The sequence below is a fragment of the Bombina bombina genome, chromosome 1, assembly GCF_027579735.1.
Source record: "Bombina bombina isolate aBomBom1 chromosome 1, aBomBom1.pri, whole genome shotgun sequence".
NCBI lineage: Eukaryota > Metazoa > Chordata > Amphibia > Anura > Bombinatoridae > Bombina > Bombina bombina.
Window position 1 is genome coordinate 1026070868 of NC_069499.1, and position 19347 is coordinate 1026090214.

General features: G+C 40.3%; 1 protein-coding gene across 3 annotated transcripts in view; it reads left to right on the forward strand.

Moving 5' to 3' along the window:
* CDK5RAP1 (CDK5 regulatory subunit associated protein 1) overlaps positions 1-19347 on the forward strand; it is a 240039-nt gene that overhangs the window by 166770 nt on the left and 53922 nt on the right. For all 3 annotated transcript variants that reach the window (XM_053719195.1, XM_053719152.1, XM_053719167.1), the window contains 3 exons: positions 838-1068; positions 2575-2672; positions 2850-2905. In XM_053719195.1, the coding sequence (XP_053575170.1) occupies positions 838-1068; positions 2575-2672; positions 2850-2905 (385 nt within the window). The remainder of the gene's footprint in view (positions 1-837; positions 1069-2574; positions 2673-2849; positions 2906-19347) is intronic.

Below are 19347 nucleotides of genomic sequence, written 5' to 3' on the forward strand. Positions count from 1 at the left end.
CACTTGTATTCAATCTTTGATCCAAATGTAGTCAAGAGTCTCCTCACTCCAAGTCTTATCGATATCCCCAGTGGTACACGCTGTCAATCTTGGTCCACTTGTCTGTGATTATAGGTTATAGGTTCGCTAATGTCAGTTCAAACTAACCGCTCAGTCCGGAGCTATTAGAAAAGTAGCTGCAATATACACAGGTCTCCTCTTCAGCGTGTAAATCTCAAGTGACGTAAGGTGGGCGTGGCACGTCACTAGCTCCGGACTGAGCGGTTAGTTTGAACATTAGCGAACCTATAATCACAGACAAGTGAACCAAGATTGACAGCGTGTACCACTGGGGATATCGATAAGACTTGGAGTGAGGAGACTCTTGACTACATTTGGATCAAAGATCGAATACAAGTGGGGACACTTTGAGATCCACCTGCCTATACTTACCTCATTAGATTGGGGTTACACTTGTGAGTAGGGAACTGTACTTTTAAATGTTTTTTGTACAACTTTTTTGTCTTGCGTAATAGTTAACCAGAGATCTTAAGTCGCACTAACCCTACGTGCGTTAAATTTGATTACGCTCAAGTGAATACCCCTTATTGCTTACGCTATACATTTTAGCGCTCCACTCGTAATCTAGCCCTATATAGGAATAATGAAAGTAATCTCTGTTGTATGCCCATGTGTTTAGAAATGTTATCTTATGTAAAGTAATTTTAGTACTGTATTGAAATGCAGTTTATGTGTCACTTTTGTTCTAGACATACTCTAAATGATTACATTTGAATATGGTTTTTATTTTATTACTGATACTACAGTTTCTGCAGTGTTCTAACTGATGTCTTATAGGGTGTTAAAGAAGTGACCCTTCTAGGTCAAAATGTCAATAGTTATCTGGACACCTCTTCCATTTCATTTCATGGAGCAGTAACTCCTCAACTTAGCCGTGGTTTTAGTACTATTTATAAGCCGAAAAAAGGAGGACTACGATTTGTTGATCTTTTAGATCAGGTTTCTAGAATTGACCCAGAAATGCGAATACGTTTCACTTCTCCACACCCTAAAGATTTTCCCGATGAGGTGGGTATTCTTAATTTTTTCTTTAATCTGCTTTACATTCCACTTGATTTAAAAATGTCAGTACAAAATGTTTGTGAATAGTTCTGAAATTATATTCCTCTCTTAAAGGGATATAAAACTCAAAACATTATTTTTTGTTTTTAAAATTTTTTCCCATTTACTTCTATCAAATTTGCTTAGTTCCCATGATATTATGTGTTGAAGAGATACCTAGGTAGGCATCTGTAGCACTTTATGGCAGGAAATAATGCTGCCATCTAGTGCTCTTGCAAATAGATAACATTTTTGCACAAGCATACATCCCTGCTTTTCAACAAAAGATACCAAGAGACTGAAGAAAAAATAATAATAGAAGTAAATTAGAAAGTTGTTCAATCTGAATCATGAAAAAAATTGGGTTTCATATCCCTTTGAGGTTGGGAAATGAATGGTCTCTGTCCTTAATGAGGTCCATCCTCATATATTGCAAGAGTGAAACTTGTGTACATCTGTCATATGACCCTCACTCTGACATATAGGAGTGTCTCAGTCCCATTACAAGAGTCTCTGATAGTTCCATCCACTTATAAATAACTGAGTTATTAAAAGTTTATGCCAAAGGTTTCACTTCTTGAAACTAATTAACCCTTGGATGTCCTCCTCTGTAGTCCTAATCACTTAACCAGCGCCTGACCTTTATAGTAGTTATGCATGTATTTGAGTTTCACAGCTTTACAGTGTGCAAAGAATGTTTCATCTTTACCAATATGTGACTTGTTATATTGTTCTCATGTACACAACAATTTTTTTATTCTGCTCCTATACTCATTTTATTTCATACATATTCTACGTATCCAAACGGAAAACCTATTATTTTTTTTAAAGCACTTGGGCAATCCTTACCCATCATTCACTAAACTTTCCTACTCTTCTTTATAGTTCTTCCATTTTCACTTTTAAAACCATATACTTCAGCTCTTGATAACAGTTTCTTACATTCCCTTTTTATTGAACAGACTATAAGCCTTTTTTATAACTTTTTCTGTTTAATTGATGTAAAAAATATCTGTAATGTTGTAATTCATTTTTATATAAACCCTTGATTTGAAATATAATGCATCCCTATTTAAAGGGACAAAGTCAAAATTAATCTTTCATGATGCAGACAGAGCATGCGGTTTTAGGAGACTTTCCAATTCACTTCCATTATTATGTGTATACATATATGAGTCTGTGATTGGCTGATCACTGTCATATGATACAGGGGACTGGCAAATTGTAGTAGATTTTAAAATTTGTCAGCAAAAGAAATCTGTTTTAAAATGTATAGATAGTGCTATTGCATGTTTCTTTAAGAATAAAATGTGTGTTGTTTTATTGTGGCCTAAAAATGCTGAATTATTATTATTGATAATAATAATCATAATAATGTCAAATTAAAAATATATAGCTGCATCGTTCTATGTTTTTGAGTACTTTATTTATTAAATACGCATTTTAAATTGTTTTGAACTTTGAATGTTCCAGGTAATTAAATTAATTAGTGAACGGCAGAATATTTGCAAACAAATCCATATACCAGCACAAAGTGGAAGCAACAGAGTTCTGGAAGCCATGCGTAGAGGGTGAGCTCTTACTGATTACATTTTCTTTATAATAAAATATTAATTGATGTATGCATCAGGAATTTACAAGTTATAAATATAGTTTTAAAGTAAGAACCAGGCTATTTATACAACAAATTACATATTGTCATCTTTACTAGACATCTATTTTAACTTAATATATATTTTGCATTTTAGTTATACCCGAGAAGCTTATTTGGATCTGCTTGAGAACATAAGAGGGCACATTCCAGGTTAGTTTTCTAGTCTAATTAAAGAAAAAAGACTTCATGCTTATACTTAGGCCCGGATGTTAAAAGAATTGTCATATCCACAAGATATTTCCTTTTTGGCTTTGCCAGTCTCGCAATTTTAAAAGAGAGTGGGCTGATCCTCTGTTTTCCGACGAGTGGCAATGTGTGTTTCATAATAGAATTTGCAGTTTCAGTAAAAGTCCGGGAACATTGCAAGTTATCTCGGATCTCGTGGTCGGGTGGGGGGTGAGGGGGTTAAAGTAACAAAAAATAATAGTAACAGTTCAAATAATGCATATAAAAATTAAGTTTTATTAAACCTTCACCCACAGAGATGTATAGTAAAATGCCTCTTGGCGAGTCTGACTTCACCAATGTGTTTACCTAGCTTGCAGTAGTGCATTGCTACTCCTTCAAGAGAATTTTTTTTACAAATGTACGCTCTATCTGAATCACTAAAGACAATAAATGGGTTTCATGTCCCTTTAAGCCTAAACGTATACAAAAAGTCCTCTGCTAAATGTAGTTGTTTTTTGCCTTTTATTTAGTTATTGTATTTTAAGTCACATTTGCATGTAAGCAGTGCACACATTACACCACAGAGGGTGCGGGCACTAATAAACAGTGAAACATTAAAATAAATACAATAATTATTAATGCTTCCTTCTATGCAAACGTAAATACTGTCAGTATATGGCCGGGTTATAATACAATATATTTAATAATTATCCTTTAAAATAAACCCTTAGTAAAATGCATATACAAAACCATAAAATTAATAAAAATTCCTAAGTTCTTTATATTAGTCAAAATTTATAGACACATTGAAATATATTTGTAGAAAACCAGATATGAATCAAAACTATACACGTTTAAACTGTTATAATATGCTATGCAAAGATCATAAAAATTACCTTATTTATTAACCTTATTCACAATTGAATTTCATTAAAATACCCCACTGAGATACCAAGGTATGGTTTGCTTAACTCCCAGACAAATATATTTAGTCAACTTAGCTCACAAAATATTCTATTTAACTCTAATTAAAACATCAGGAGTTATATATATTCTTAATGTAAACAGCCAGTTTACATTAAGAATAAAACCCTTAACTAAAGTGCTAAAAAGTACACTAACACCCATAACCTACCTATTAACCCCTAAACCGAGGCCCCCCCCACATCACAAACACTAAAATACATTTTTAACCCCTAATCTGCCGAACCGGACATCACCGCCACTATAATAAATATATTAACCCCTAAACCGCAGCACTCCCGCATCGCAAACACTATTTAAATATTATTAACCCCTAATCTGCCGGCCCTTACATCGCCAACACCTACCTACATTTATTAACCCCTAATCTGCCACCCCCAACGTCACCGCCACTATAATAAAGTTATTAACCCCTAAACCTAAGTCTAACCCTAACCCCCCCTAACTTAAATATAATTTAAATAAATCTAAATAAAATCCTACAATTCACTAAATTATTCCTATTTAAAACTTAATGCTTACCTATAAAATAAACCCTAAGATAGCTACAATATAACTAGTAGTTACATTGTAGCTGGCTTAGGGTTTATTTTTATTTTACAGGCAACTTTGTATTTATTTTAACTAGGTACAATAGTTATTAAATAGTTAAAATAAATACAAATTTACCTGTAAAATAAAACCTAACCTAAGTTACAATTACACCTAACACTACACTACAATTACATTAATTACCTAAACTAAATACAATTAATTATTAACCCCTAAACCTAAGCCTAACCCTAACCCCCCCTAACTTAAATATAATTTAAATAAATCTAAATAAAATTACTACAATTCACTAACTTATTCCTTTTTAAAACTAAATACTTATCTATTAAATAAACCCTAAGGTAGCTACAATATAACTAGTAGTTACATTGTAGCTAGCTTAGGGTTTATTTTTATTTTACAGGCAACTTTGTATTTATTTTAACTAGGTACAATAGTTATTAAATAGTTAAAATAAATACAAATTTACCTGTAAAATAAAACCTAACCTAAGTTACAATTACACCTAACACTACACTACAATTACATTAATTACCTAAACTAAATACAATTAATTACAATTTAAAAAAATTACCTAAAGTACGAAAACCCCCCCCCACTAAATTACAGAAAATAATAAACAAATTACAAGATTTTTAAACTAATTACACCTAATCCCCCTAACAATATAAAAAACCCTACCCTACACTAAATTACAAATAGCCCTTAAAAGGGCCTTTTGCGGGGCATTGCCCCAAAGTAATCAGCTCTTTTACCTGTAAAAAAGAAATTACAATTCCCCCCCCCAACATTAAAACCCACCACCCACACAACCAACCCTACTCTAAAACCCACCCAATCCCCCCTTAAAAAAACCTAACACTAACCCCTTGAAGATCACCCTACCTTGAGAAGTCTTCACCCAACCGGGCCGAAGTCCTCAACGAAGCCGGCAGAAGTGGTCCTCCAGATGAGCAGAAGTCTTCATCCAGACGGCATCTTCTATCGTCATCCATCCGGCACGGAGTGGCTCCATCTTAGATGACGTCACTTAAAGGAACCTTCATTGTTGAAGACGACTCCAGATGAAGAGGATGCTCCGCGTCGGATGTCTTGAAGATGGAGCCGCTCCGTGCCGGATGGAAGAAGATAGAAGATGCCGTCTGGATGAAGACTTCTGCCCGTCTGGAGGACCAATTCTGCCCAGTTGGATGAAGACTTCTGCCTGTCTGGAGGACCACTTCTGCCCGGTTGGGTGAAGACGTCTCACGGTAGGGTGATCTTCAAGGGGTTAGTGTTAGGTTTTTTTTAAGCGGGGATTGGGTGGGTTTTAATGTTGGGGGGGTATTTGTACTTTTTTTTTACATATAAAAGAGCTTATTACTTTGGGGCAATGCCCCGCAAAAAGCCCTTTTAAGGGCTATTTGTAATTTAGTGTAGGGTAGGGCTTTTTTATTTTGAGGGGCTTTTTTATTTTGTTAGGGGGATTAGAGTAGGTGTAATTAGTTTAAAATTCTTGTAATTATTTTATTATTTTCTGTAATTTAGTGTTTTTTTTTTTTTGTACTTTAGATAATTTTATTTAATTGTAATTAATTGTATTTCTTCTCTAAGGTACGACAAGTCCACGGATTCATCCTTTACTAGTGGGATATTATCCTCCTGCTAACAGGAAGTAGCAAAGAGCACCACAGCAGAGCTGTCTATATAGCTCCTCCCTTAGCTCCACCCCCGGTCATTCTCTTTGCCTACTCTAAGTACTAGGAAGGATAAAGTGAAAGAGGTGATAAAATATTAGTTTTTAATTTCTTCAAGCAAGAGTTTTTTGTTTTAAATGGTACCGGTGTGTACTATTTACTCTCAGGCAGCAGATGGATGAAGACTTCTGCCTGGAGGATGATGATCTTAGCATTTGTAACTAAGATCCAGTGCTGTTCCCACAGAGGCTGAGGAGTACAGGAAACTTCAGTGTGAGGAACGTTTTCATGCTATATAGCAGTGAGGTATGTTCAGTCATTTTTTCTGGAGAGACTGTGTATTTCAGAAAGGCTGACAGTATCCCCATGAGGGTAAGGGTAAGCAGTAATCCTAAGAGCTATAGAAAGGCATTACTAAGCTTGCATAAGGGGCTAATTAAAAAATGGTTGACACTGAGTTTTGAATGTTTGTGGTCAAACGTTTTTATGAACTGGTAGTGCTGTTAACGTTTTGTGGGCAATAACGTTTTTTGGGCAAACTTTATTGAGGGTACACTTGGCTTATTTTTGGGTCTCAGAACCCACATGGCTAGTTTAAAACCGCTCTGGTGCGGTTCTTTGAGGCTGTAGAGACATCGAGTGAGATGGGCGGGGCCTATTTTTGCGCCTCAGATGCGCAGTTGTTTTCTCGCAGCAAGCTCCAACTCCTGAGGGCCCTTGTAGATGTTTTGGGCCAAATCAAAGCTTTAACCCCATATTTACCATCCCTGATGGCAGGTAGGGCCACAGCAGGGCTGTGGCAAGGTGCTGGGGTGTTTTTTCCGGATTTAGGCCTTGTTCAATCCAGTTTGCACATTAAAGGGTTAAATGTTAAATTTCCTTGTGGGGCAAACGTAACTACACATATTGAGTCTGCTGTAAAAAAATTGCACATTTTGGTGCATTTTAAAGCAGTTTTGTAGAACGTGTATGCTTTTTTTTCTCTTAAAGGCGCAGTACCGTTTTTTAAGATTATTTTTTTCGCTAAATAAAGTGTTTTCATGCTTGTTTGTAGTCATTACTAGCCTGTTCAACATGTCTGACATTGAGGAAAGTCATTGTTCAATATGTTTAGAAGCCATTATGGAACCCCCAGAATGTGTCCCTCATGCACTGAAAGGTCAATAAATTGCAAAGAACATATTTTAGCTACTAAAAGTATGTCGCAGGATGATTCTCAGTCAGAAGGGAATCAGGTTATGCCATCTAATTCTCCCCAAGTGTCACAACCATTAACGCCAAGTACTTCTAGTGCATCTAATTCTTTCACCCTGCAAGATATGACCGCAGTTATGAATACTACCCTCACAGAGGTTTTATCTAAGCTGCCTGGGTTGCAGGTGAAGCGCAGTAGGTCTGGTGTGAGAACAAATGCTGAGCCCTCTGATGCTTTATTAGCCATATCCGATGTACCCTCACAATGTTCTGAGTTGGGGGTGAGGGATTTGCTGTCTGAGGGAGAGATTTCTGATTCAGGAAAGATGTTCCCTCAGACAGACTCAGATATGACGGCTTTTAAATTTAAACTAGAACACCTCCGCTTGTTGCTCAGGGAGGTTTTAGCGACTCGGGATAATTGTGACCCTATTGTAGTTCCAGAGAAATTGTGTAAAATGGACAGAGTGGGGTAGACCAGGAATTCCGTTCGCTCCCCCTCCTACTTTTAAGAAAATGTTTCCCATATCAGACACCATGCGGGACTAGTGGCAGACGGTCCCTAAGGTGGAGGGAGCTATTTCTACCCTGGCTAAGTGTACAACTATACCTATTGAGGACAGTTGTGCTTTCAAAGATCCTATTGCTAAAAAAATTAGAGGGTCTCCTAAAGAAAATATTTGTTCATCAGGGTTTTCTTCTCCAACCTAAAGAGTGCATTGTTCCTGTAACTACTTCAGCTGCTTTTTGGTTCGAGGCTCTGGAGGAGGCTCTTCAGGTTGAGACCCCATTAGATGATATTTTGGATAGAATTAGGGCTCTCACGCTAGCTAATTCTTTCATTACAGATGCCGCTTTTCAACTGGCTAAATTAGCGGCAAAGAATTCAGGTTTTGCCATTTTAGCTCGTAGAGCTTTATGGCTTAAGTCCTGGTCTGCTGATGTGTCATCAAAATCTAAGCTTTTAGCCATCCCTTTCAAGGGTAAGACCCTATTTGGGCCTGAACTGAAAGAGATCATTTCAGACATCACTGGAGGAAAAGGCCATGCCCTTCCTCAGGATAAGACAAATAAGATGAGGACCAAACAAAATAATTTTCGTTCCTTTCGAAACTTCAAAGGTGGTCCCTCTACCTCTTCCCCTGCTGCAAAGCAAGAGGGGAATTTTGCTCAATCCAAGTCAGTCTGGAGACCTATCCACACTTGGAACAAGGGTAAACAGGCCAAGAAGCCCGCTGCTGCCACCAAGACAGCATGAAGGGGTAGCCCCTGATCCCGGACCGGATCTAGTAGGGGGCAGACTTTCTCTCTTTGCTCAGGCTTGGGCAAGAGACGTTCAGGACTCCTGGGCTTTAGAAATCGTAACCCAGGGGTATCTTCTATATTTCAAATATTCTCCTCCAAGGGGGAGATTTCATCTTTCTCAATTGTCTGTAAACCAGACAAAAAGAGAGGCGTTCTTACGCTGTGTAGAAGACCTATATACCATGGGAGTGATCTGCCCAGTTCCTAAAACAGAACAGGGGCAGGGGTTCTACTCCAATCTGTTTGTGGTTCCCAAAAAAGAGGGAACCTTCAGACCAATTTTAGATCTCAAGATCCTAAACAAATTCCTCAGAGTCCCATCCTTCAAGATGGAGACCATTCGGACTATTTTACCAATGATCCAGGAGGGTCAATATATGACCACCGTGGACTTAAAGGATACGTATCTACACATCCCTATCCACAAAGATCATCACCAGTTCCTCAGGTTTGCCTTTCTGGACAAGCATTACCAGTTTGTGGCTCTTCCCTTCGGGTTGACCACAGCTCCCAGAATTTTCACAAAGGTGCTAGGGTCTCTTCTGGCGGTTCTAAGGCCGCGGGGCATAGCAGTGGCACCTTATCTGGACGAAATCTTAATTCAGGCGTCGACTTACCAACTAGCCAAGTCTCACACGGACATCGTGTTGGCTTTTCTAAGATCTCAAGGGTGTAAGGTGAACGTAAAAAAGAGTTCACTTATCCCTCTCACAAGAGTTCCATTCCTGGGAACTCTGATAGATTCGGTGGACATGAAAATTTTTCTGAAGGAGGTCAGGAAATCAAAGATTTTAACCACCTGCCGAGCTCTTCATTCCATTCCTCGGCCGTCCGTGGCTCAGTGTATGGAGGTAATCGGACTAATGGTAGCGGCAATGGACATAGTTCCGTTTGCTCGCTTGCATCTCAGACCACTGCAACTATGCATGCTCAAACAGTGGAATGGGGATTATGCAGATTTATCTCCTCAGATAAATCTGGATCAAGAGACCAGAGACTCTCTTCTTTGGTGGTTGTCACAGGATCATCTGTCCCAGGGAATGTGTTTCCGCAGGCCAGCATGGGTCATAGTGACGACGGACGCCAGCCTATTGGGCTGGGGTGCAGTCTGGAATTCCCTGAAAGCACAGGGTTTGTGGACTCAGGAGGAGGCTCTCCTCCTGATAAATATTCTAGAACTGAGAGCGATATTCAACGCGCTTCAGGCGTGGCCTCAGCTGGCTTCGGCCAGATTCATAAGATTCCATTCGTACAATATCACGACTGTAGCATATATCAATCATCAGGGGGGAACAAAGAGTTCTCTAGCCATGATAGAGGTTACCAAAATAATTTGATGGGCAGAGACTCACTCTTGCCATCTATCAGCAATCTATATCCCAGGAGTGGAGAACTGGGAGGCGGATTTTTAAGTCGTCAGACTTTTCATCCGAGGGAGTGGGAACTCCATCCGGAGGTGTCTGCACAATTGATTCAGCAATGGGGCACACCAGAATTGGATCTGATGGCGTCTCGTCAGAACGCCAAACTTCCTTGTTACGGGTCCAGATCAAGGGATCCTCAGGCAGTACTGATAGATGCTCTAGCAGTACCCTGGTCGTTCAACCTGGCTTATGTGTTTCCACCATTTCCTCTCCTTCCTCGTCTGATCGCCAGAATCAAACAGGAGAGAGCTTCGGTGATTTTGATAGCACCTGCATGGCCACGCAGGACTTGGTATGCAGACCTGGTGGACATGTCATCTCTTCCACCATGGACTCTGCCACTGAGACAGGACCTTCTGATTCAAGGTCCCTTCCAGCATCCATATCTAGTTTCTCTGCGGCTGACTGCTTGGAGATTGAACGCTTGATTTTATCCAAGCGGGGTTTCTCTGAGTCGGTCATAGATACCTTGATTCAGGCTCGAAAGCCTGTCACTAGGAAAATTTATCATAAGATATGGCGTAAATATCTTTATTGGTGCGAATCCAAAGGCTACTCATGGAGTAAGATCAGGATTCCTAGGATTTTGTCCTTTCTCCAAGAAGGATTGGAGAAGGGGCTATCAGCTAGTTCCTTAAAGGGACAGATATTTGCTTTATCAATTCTACTGCACAAGCGTCTGGCAGATGTTCCAGACGTTCAGTCGTTCTGTCAGGCTTTAGTTAGAATCAAGCCTGTGTTTAAACCGGTTGCTCCGCCATGGAGTCTGAATTTAGTTCTTAAAGTTCTTCAAGGGGTTCCGTTTGAACCTATGCATTCCATAGATATTAAGCTTCTATCTTGGAAAGTTCTGTTTTTAGTTGCTATCTCTTCGGCTCGAAGAGTTTCTGAGCTATCTGCATTGCAATGCGTCTCGCCTTATCTTGTTTTCCATGCTGATAAGGTGGTTTTGCGTACCAAACCTGGATTCCTTCCTAAGGTTGTTACTTATAGGAATATCAATCAGGAAATTGTTCCTTCTCTGTGTCCTAATCCTTCCTCTAAGAAGGAGCGTCTGTTGCACAACTTGGACGTGGTTTGTGCTTTGAAGTTTTACTTGCAAGCAACCAAAGATTTCCTTCAAAGACCTTCTTTGTTTGTTGTCTATTCTGGAAAACGTAGAGGTCAAAAAGCTACGGCTACCTCTCTTTCTTTTTGGCTGAAAAGCATCATCCGTTTGGCATACGAGACTGCTGGACAGCAACCTCCTGAAAGGATTACAGCTCACTCTACTAGAGCGGTGGCTTCCACTTGGGCTTTTAAAAATGATGCTTCTGTTGAACAGATTTGTAAGGCTGCGACTTGGTCTTCGCTTCATACCTTTTCCAAATTTTACAAATTTTATACTTTTGCTTCTTCGGAGGCTATTTTTGGGAGAAAAGTTCTTTAAGCAGTGGTGCCTTCTGTTTAACCATCTGTCTTGTCCCTCCCGTTCATCCGTGTCCTGTAGCTTTGGTATTGTATCCCACAAGTAAAGGATGAATCCGTGGACTCGTCGTACCTTATAGAAGAAAAGTAAATTTACGCTTACCTGATAAATTAATTTCTTCTATGGTACGACGAGTCCACAGCCCGCCCTGTCATTTTAAGACAGATTATATTTTTTTTATTTTAAACTTCAGTCACCTCTGCACCTTGTAGTTTCTCCTTTTTCTTCCTGTACCTTCGGTCGAATGACTGGGGGTGGAGCTAAGGGAGGAGCTATATAGACAGCTCTGCTGTGGTGCTCTTTGCCACTTCCTGTTAGCAGGAGGATAATATCCCACAAGTAAAGGATGAATCCGTGGACTCGTCGTACCATAGAAGAAATTAATTTATAAGGTAAGCATAAATTTACTTTTAATTTAGGTAATTAATTTAATTATAGTGTAGTGTTAGGTGTTAGTGTAACTTAGGTTAAGTTTTATTTTACAGGTAAATTTGTCTTTATTTTAACTAGGTAGTTATTAAATAGTTAACTATTTAATAACTATTGTACCTAGTTAAAATAAATACAAAGTTGCCTGTAAAGTAAAAATAAACCCTAAGCTAACTACAATGTAACTATTAGTTATATTGTAGCTAGCTTAGGGTTTATTTTATAGGTAAGTATTTAGTTTTAAATAGGAATTATTTAGTTAATTGTAGTAATTTTGTTTAGATGTATTGTAATTATATTTAAGTTGGGGGGGTTAGGGTTAGACTTAGGTTTAGGGGTTAATAACTTTATTATAATGGTGGCGATGTGGGCGGCAGATTAGGGGTTAATAAATGTAGTTAGGTTGCGGCGACATTGGGGGCTACCTGGTCCTCCTTACATACTTTTTCCAAATTTTACAAGTTTGATGTTTTCTCCTGTTAAGTGTGGTCAGTCCACGGGTCATCATTACTTCTGGGATATTATCTCCTCCCCTACAGGAAGTGCAAGAGGATTCACCCAGCAGAGCTGCTATATAGCTCCTCCCCTCTACGTCACCTCCAGTCATTCTCTTGCACCCAACGAATAGATAGGATGTGTGAGAGGACTGTGGTGATTTTAATTAGTTTATTACCTTCAATCAAAAGTTTGTTATTTTATAATAGCACCGGAGTGTGTTATTCATTCTCTGGTAGAATTTGAAGAAGAATCTACCTGAGTTTTTTCTATGATTTTAGCCGGAGTAGTTAAGATCATATTGCTGTTTCTCGGCCATCTGAGGAGAGGTAAACTTCAGATCAAGGGACAGCGGGCAGATTAATCTGCAAAGAGGTATGTAGCAGTTTATTATTTTCTGACATGGAATTGATGAGAAAATCCTGCCATACCGTTATAATGTAAACTCAGCCTTAAATACAGTAGAGGTATCTGGTATCAGGCTGTCATGTATGTATATTTTACACTTCAGTATTCTGGGGAATGGTACTTCACTGGATTTATACTGTATGCATAGACTTAACCTAATTTGCAGGGACTTGCAATAGGTTTTTAAATAACAATTAATTTATTGAGGTTAAACGTTTTTTTGCTGGCATGTAAAATCGTTTATGTCTCTGAGGTACTGGGTGAAAAAATGTTTTGGGCACTGTTTTTTCCACTTGGCAATAGTTTTGTTTAAATTTAAACAGTTTACTGATCTCTCTCACTGTTATGTGTGAGGGGGAGGGGCCATTTTTGGCGCTTTTACTACGCATCAAAAAACTCAGTCAGAGGTTCATTTTCTTCCTGCATGATGTGGTTCATCTCTATAGAACTCAGGGATCTTCAAAGCTTGTTTTGAGGGAGGTAATCATTCACAGCAGAGCTGTGAAGATTGTAGTTGACTGTGATGAAAAACGTTTATTTGTGTATTTTTTCTGCTGTCAGGGTTAGTTATCCTTTGCTAATGGGAACAATCCTTTGCTAAAATTGTATATTTCTTACAAAGATTTGATGCTATAATTTATTTATTTCAACTATCATAATTTTTTCTGTGCTTCTTATAGGCACAGTTCGTTTTCATATTATTGTAAATTACTTGAAAAAGCATTTCCAAGTTGCTAGTTAATTGCTAGTGTGTTAAACATGTCTGATTCAGAGGAAGATACATGTGCTATATGTGCTAATGCCAAAGTGGAGCCCAATAGAAATTTATGTACTAACTGTATTGATGCTACTTTAAATAAAAGTCAATCTGTACAAATTGAACATATTTCACCAGACAACGAGGGGAGAGTTATGCCGACTAACTCGCCTCACGTGTCAGTACCTGCATCTCCCGCTCGGGAGGTGCGTGATATTGTAGCGCCGAGTACATCTGGGCGGCCATTACAAATCACATTACAGGATATGGCTACTGTTATGACTGAAGTTTTGGCTAAATTACCAGAACTAAGAGGTAAGCGTGATCACTCTGGGGTGAGAACAGAGTGCGCTGATAATATTAGGGCCATGTCAGACACTGCGTCACAGGTGGCAGAACATGAGGACGGAGAACTTCATTCTGTGGGTGACGGTTCTGATCCAAACAGACTGGATTCAGATATTTCAAATTTTAAATTTAAGCTGGAAAACCTCCGTGTATTACTAGGGGAGGTATTAGCGGCTCTGAATGATTGTAACACAGTTGCAATACCAGAGAAAATGTGTAGGTTGGATAGATATTTTGCGGTACCGGCGAGTACTGATGTTTTTCCTATACCTAAGAGACTTACTGAAATTGTTACTAAGGAGTGGGATAGACCCGGTGTGCCGTTCTCACCCCCTCCGATATTTAGAAAAATGTTTCCAATAGACGCCACCACACGGGACTTATGGCAAACGGTCCCTAAGGTGGAGGGAGCAGTTTCTACTTTAGCTAAGCGTACCACTATCCCGGTGGAGGATAGCTGTGCTTTTTCAGATCCAATGGATAAAAAATTAGAGGGTTACCTTAAGAAAATGTTTGTTCAACAAGGTTTTATATTGCAACCTCTTGCATGTATTGCGCCTGTCACGGCTGCAGCAGCATTTTGGTTTGAGTCTCTGGAAGAGACACTTGAATCATCTACACTAGATGAGATTACACACAAACTTAAAGCCCTTAAGTTAGCTAACTCATTTATTTCAGATGCCGTAGTACATTTAACTAAACTTACGGCTAAGAATTCCGGATTCGCCATTCAGGCACGCAGAGCACTGTGGCTAAAATCCTGGTCAGCTGATGTTACTTCTAAATCTAAATTGCTTAATATACCTTTCAAAGGGCAGACCTTATTCGGGCCCGGGTTGAAAGAGATTATCGCTGACATTACAGGAGGTAAAGGCCATGCCCTGCCTCAGGACAAAGCCAAAGCTAAGGCTAGACAGTCTAATTTTCGTTCCTTTCGTAATTTCAAAGCAGGAGCAGCATCAACTTCCTCTGCACCAAAACAGGAAGGAGCTGTTGCTCGCTACAGACAAGGCTGGAAACCTAACCAGTCCTGGAACAAGGGCAAGCAGGCCAGGAAACCTGCTGCTGCCCCTAAGACAGCATGAATCGAGGGCCCCCGATCCGGGACCGGATCTAGTGGGGGGCAGACTTTCTCTCTTCGCCCAGGCTTGGGCAAGAGATGTTCAGGATCCCTGGGCGTTAGAGATCATATCTCAGGGATACCTTCTGGACTTCAAATCCTCTCCCCCAAGAGGGAGATTTCATCTGTCAAGGTTGTCAACAAACCAAACAAAGAAGGAAGCGTTTCTACGCTGCGTACAAGATCTTTTATTAATGGGAGTGATCCATCCAGTTCCGCGGTCGGAACAAGGACAAGGGTTTTACTCAAATCTGTTTGTAGTTCCCAAGAAAGAGGGAACTTTCAGGCCAATCTTGGATTTAAAGATCCTAAACAAATTCCTAAGAGTTCCATCGTTCAAGATGGAAACTATTCGAACAATTTTGCCCATGATCCAAGAGGGTCAGTACATGACCACAGTGGATTTAAAGGATGCTTACCTTCACATACCGATTCACAGAAATCATTACCGGTATCTAAGGTTTGCCTTTCTAGACAGGCATTACCAGTTTGTAGCTCTTCCATTCGGATTGGCTACGGCTCCAAGAATCTTCACAAAGGTTCTGGGTACTCTTCTGGCGGTACTAAGACCGCGAGGAATTTCGGTAGCTCCGTACCTAGACGACATTCTGATACAAGCTTCAAGCTTTCAAACTGCCAAGTCTCATACAGAGTTAGTACTGGCATTTCTAAGGTCGCATGGATGGAAGGTGAACGAAAAGAAGAGTTCTCTCTTTCCACTCACAAGAGTTCCCTTCTTGGGGACTCTAATAGATTCTGTAGAAATGAAGATTTACCTGACAGAAGACAGGTTAACAAAGCTTCAAAATGCATGCCGTGTCCTTCATTCCATTCAACACCCGTCAGTAGCTCAATGCATGGAGGTGATCGGATTAATGGTAGCGGCAATGGACATAGTCCCCTTTGCACGCCTACATCTCAGACCGCTGCAATTGTGCATGCTAAGTCAGTGGAATGGGGATTACTCAGATTTGTCCCCCACTCTGAATCTGAATCAAGAGACCAGAAATTCTCTTCTATGGTGGCTTTATCGGCCACATCTGTCCAGGGGGATGCCATTCAGCAGGCCAAACTGGACAATTGTAACAACAGACGCCAGCCTACTAGGTTGGGGCGCTGTCTGGAATTCTCTGAAGGCTCAGGGACTATGGAATCAGGAGGAGAGTCTCCTTCCAATAAACATTCTGGAATTGAGAGCAGTTCTCAATGCCCTTCTGGCTTGGCCCCAGTTAACAACTCGGGGGTTCATCAGGTTTCAGTCGGACAACATCACGACTGTAGCTTACATCAACCATCAAGGAGGGACAAGAAGCTCCCTAGCAATGATGGAAGTATCAAAGATAATTCGCTGGGCAGAGTCTCACTCTTGCCACCTGTCTGCAATCCACATCCCGGGAGTGGAGAACTGGGAGGCGGATTTCTTAAGTCGTCAGACTTTTCATCCGGGGGAGTGGGAACTTCATCCGGAGGTCTTTGCCCAAATACTTCGACGTTGGGGCAAACCAGAGATAGATCTCATGGCGTCTCGTCAGAACGCCAAGCTTCCTCGCTACGGGTCCAGATCCAGGGATCCGGGAGCGGTTCTGATAGATGCTCTGACAGCACCTTGGACCTTCAAGATGGCTTATGTGTTTCCACCCTTCCCGATGCTTCCTCGATTGATTGCCAGAATCAAACAGGAGAGAGCATCAGTGATTCTAATAGCACCTGAATGGCCACGCAGGACTTGGTATGCAGATCTAGTGGACATGTCATCCTGTCCGCCTTGGTCTCTACCTCTGAAACAGGACCTTCTGATCCAGGGTCCATTCAAACATCAAAATCTAACTTCTCTGAAGCTGACTGCTTGGAGATTGAACGCTTGATTTTATCAAAACGTGGGTTTTCTGAGCCAGTTATTGATACCTTAATACAGGCTAGGAAGCCTGTTACCAGAAGGATTTACCATAAAATATGGCGTAAATACTTATATTGGTGCGAATCCAAGAGTTACTCATGGAGTAAGGTTAGGATTCCAAGGATATTGTCTTTTCTACAAGAAGGTTTAGAAAAGGGTTTATCCGCTAGTTCCTTAAAGGGACAGATTTCAGCTCTGTCCATTCTTTTACACAAACGTCTGTCAGAAGTTCCGGACGTTCAAGCTTTTTGTCAGGCTTTAGCTAGGATCAAGCCTGTGTTTAAAACTGTTGCTCCGCCATGGAGTTTGAACTTAGTTCTTAATGTTTTACAGGCTGTTCCGTTTGAACCCCTTCATTCCATTGATATCAAGTTGTTATCTTGGAAAGTTCTGTTTTTAATGGCTATTTCGTCGGCTCGAAGAGTCTCTGAGTTATCTGCCTTACATTGTGATTCTCCTTATCTGATTTTTCATTCAGACAAGGTAGTTCTGCGTACTAAACCTGGGTTCCTACCTAAGGTGGTCACTAACAGGAATATCAATCAAGAGATTGTTGTTCCATCTTTGTGTCCTAATCCTTCCTCGAAGAAGGAACGTCTGCTACACAATCTAGATGTAGTCCGTGCCCTGAAATTTTATCTACAGGCAACTAAGGATTTTCGTCAAACGTCTTCCCTGTTTGTCGTTTATTCTGGCCAGAGGAGAGGTCAAAAAGCTTCGGCTACCTCTCTCTCTTTTTGGCTTCGTAGCATAATACGATTAGCCTATGAGACTGCTGGACAGCAGCCTCCTGAAAGAATTACAGCTCATTCTACTAGAGCTGTGGCTTCCACTTGGGCCTTTAAGAATGAGGCTTCTGTTGAACAGATTTGCAAGGCTGCAACTTGGTCTTCTCTTCATACTTTTTCCAAATTTTACAAATTTGACACTTTTGCTTCTTCGGAGGCTGTTTTTGGGAGAAAGGTTCTTCAGGCAGTGGTTCCCTCCGTATAAAGAGCCTGCCTGTCCCTCCCGTCATCCGTGTACTTTTGCTTTGGTATTGGTATCCCAGAAGTAATGATGACCCGTGGACTGACCACACTTAACAGGAGAAAACAAAATTTATGCTTACCTGATAAATTCATTTCTCCTGTAGTGTGGTCAGTCCACGGCCCGCCCTGTTTTTTATGGCAGGCTAAAAAAATTTTTGGATTATACTGCAGTCACCACTACACCCTTGGGCTTCTCCTTTCTCGTTGGTCCTTTGGTCGAATGACTGGAGGTGACGTAGAGGGGAGGAGCTATATAGCAGCTCTGCTGGGTGAATCCTCTTGCACTTCCTGTAGGGGAGGAGATAATATCCCAGAAGTAATGATGACCCGTGGACTGACCACACTACAGGAGAAATGAATTTATCAGGTAAGAATAAATTTTGTTTCTCCAACATAGGTGTGTCCGGTCCACGGCGTCATCCTTACTTGTGGGATATTCTCTTCCCCAACAGGAAATGGCAAAGAGCCCAGCAAAGCTGGTCACATGATCCCTCCTAGGCTCCGCCTACCCCAGTCATTCTCTTTGCCGTTGTACAGGCAACATCTCCACGGAGATGGCTTAGAGTTTTTTAGTGTTTAACTGTAGTTTTTATTATTCAATCAAGAGTTTGTTATTTTAAAATAGTGCTGGTATGTACTATTTACTCAGAAACAGAAAAGAGATGAAGATTTCTGTTTGTATGAGGAAAATGATTTTAGCAACCGTTACTAAAATCCATGGCTGTTCCACACAGGACTGTTGAGAGGAATTAACTTCAGTTGGGGGAACAGTGAGCAGTCTCTTGCTGCTTGAGGTATGACACATTCTAACAAGACGATGTAATGCTGGAAGCTGTCATTTTCCCTATGGGATCCGGTAAGCCATGTTTATTAAGATTGTAAATAAGGGCTTCACAAGGGCTTATTAAGACTGTAGACTTTTTCTGGGCTAAATCGATTCATTATTAACACATATTTAGCCTTGAGGAATCATTTAATCTGGGTACTTTGATAAGATTATATCGGCAGGCACTTTTTTAGACACCTTTCTCTTTAGGGGCTTTCCCAAATCATAGGCAGAGCCTCATTTTCGCGCCGGTGTTGCGCACTTGTTTTTGAGAGGCATGACATGCAGTCGCATGTGTGAGGAGCTCTGATACATAGAAAAGACTTTCTGAAGGCGTCATTTGGTATCGTATTCCCCTTTGGGCTTGGTTGGGTCTCAGCAAAGCAGATACCAGGGACTGTAAAGGGGTTAAAGTCAAAAACGGCTCCGGTTCCGTTATTTTAAGGGTTAAAGCTTCCAAATTTGGTGTGCAATACTTTTAATGCTTTAAGACACTGTGGTGAAATTTTG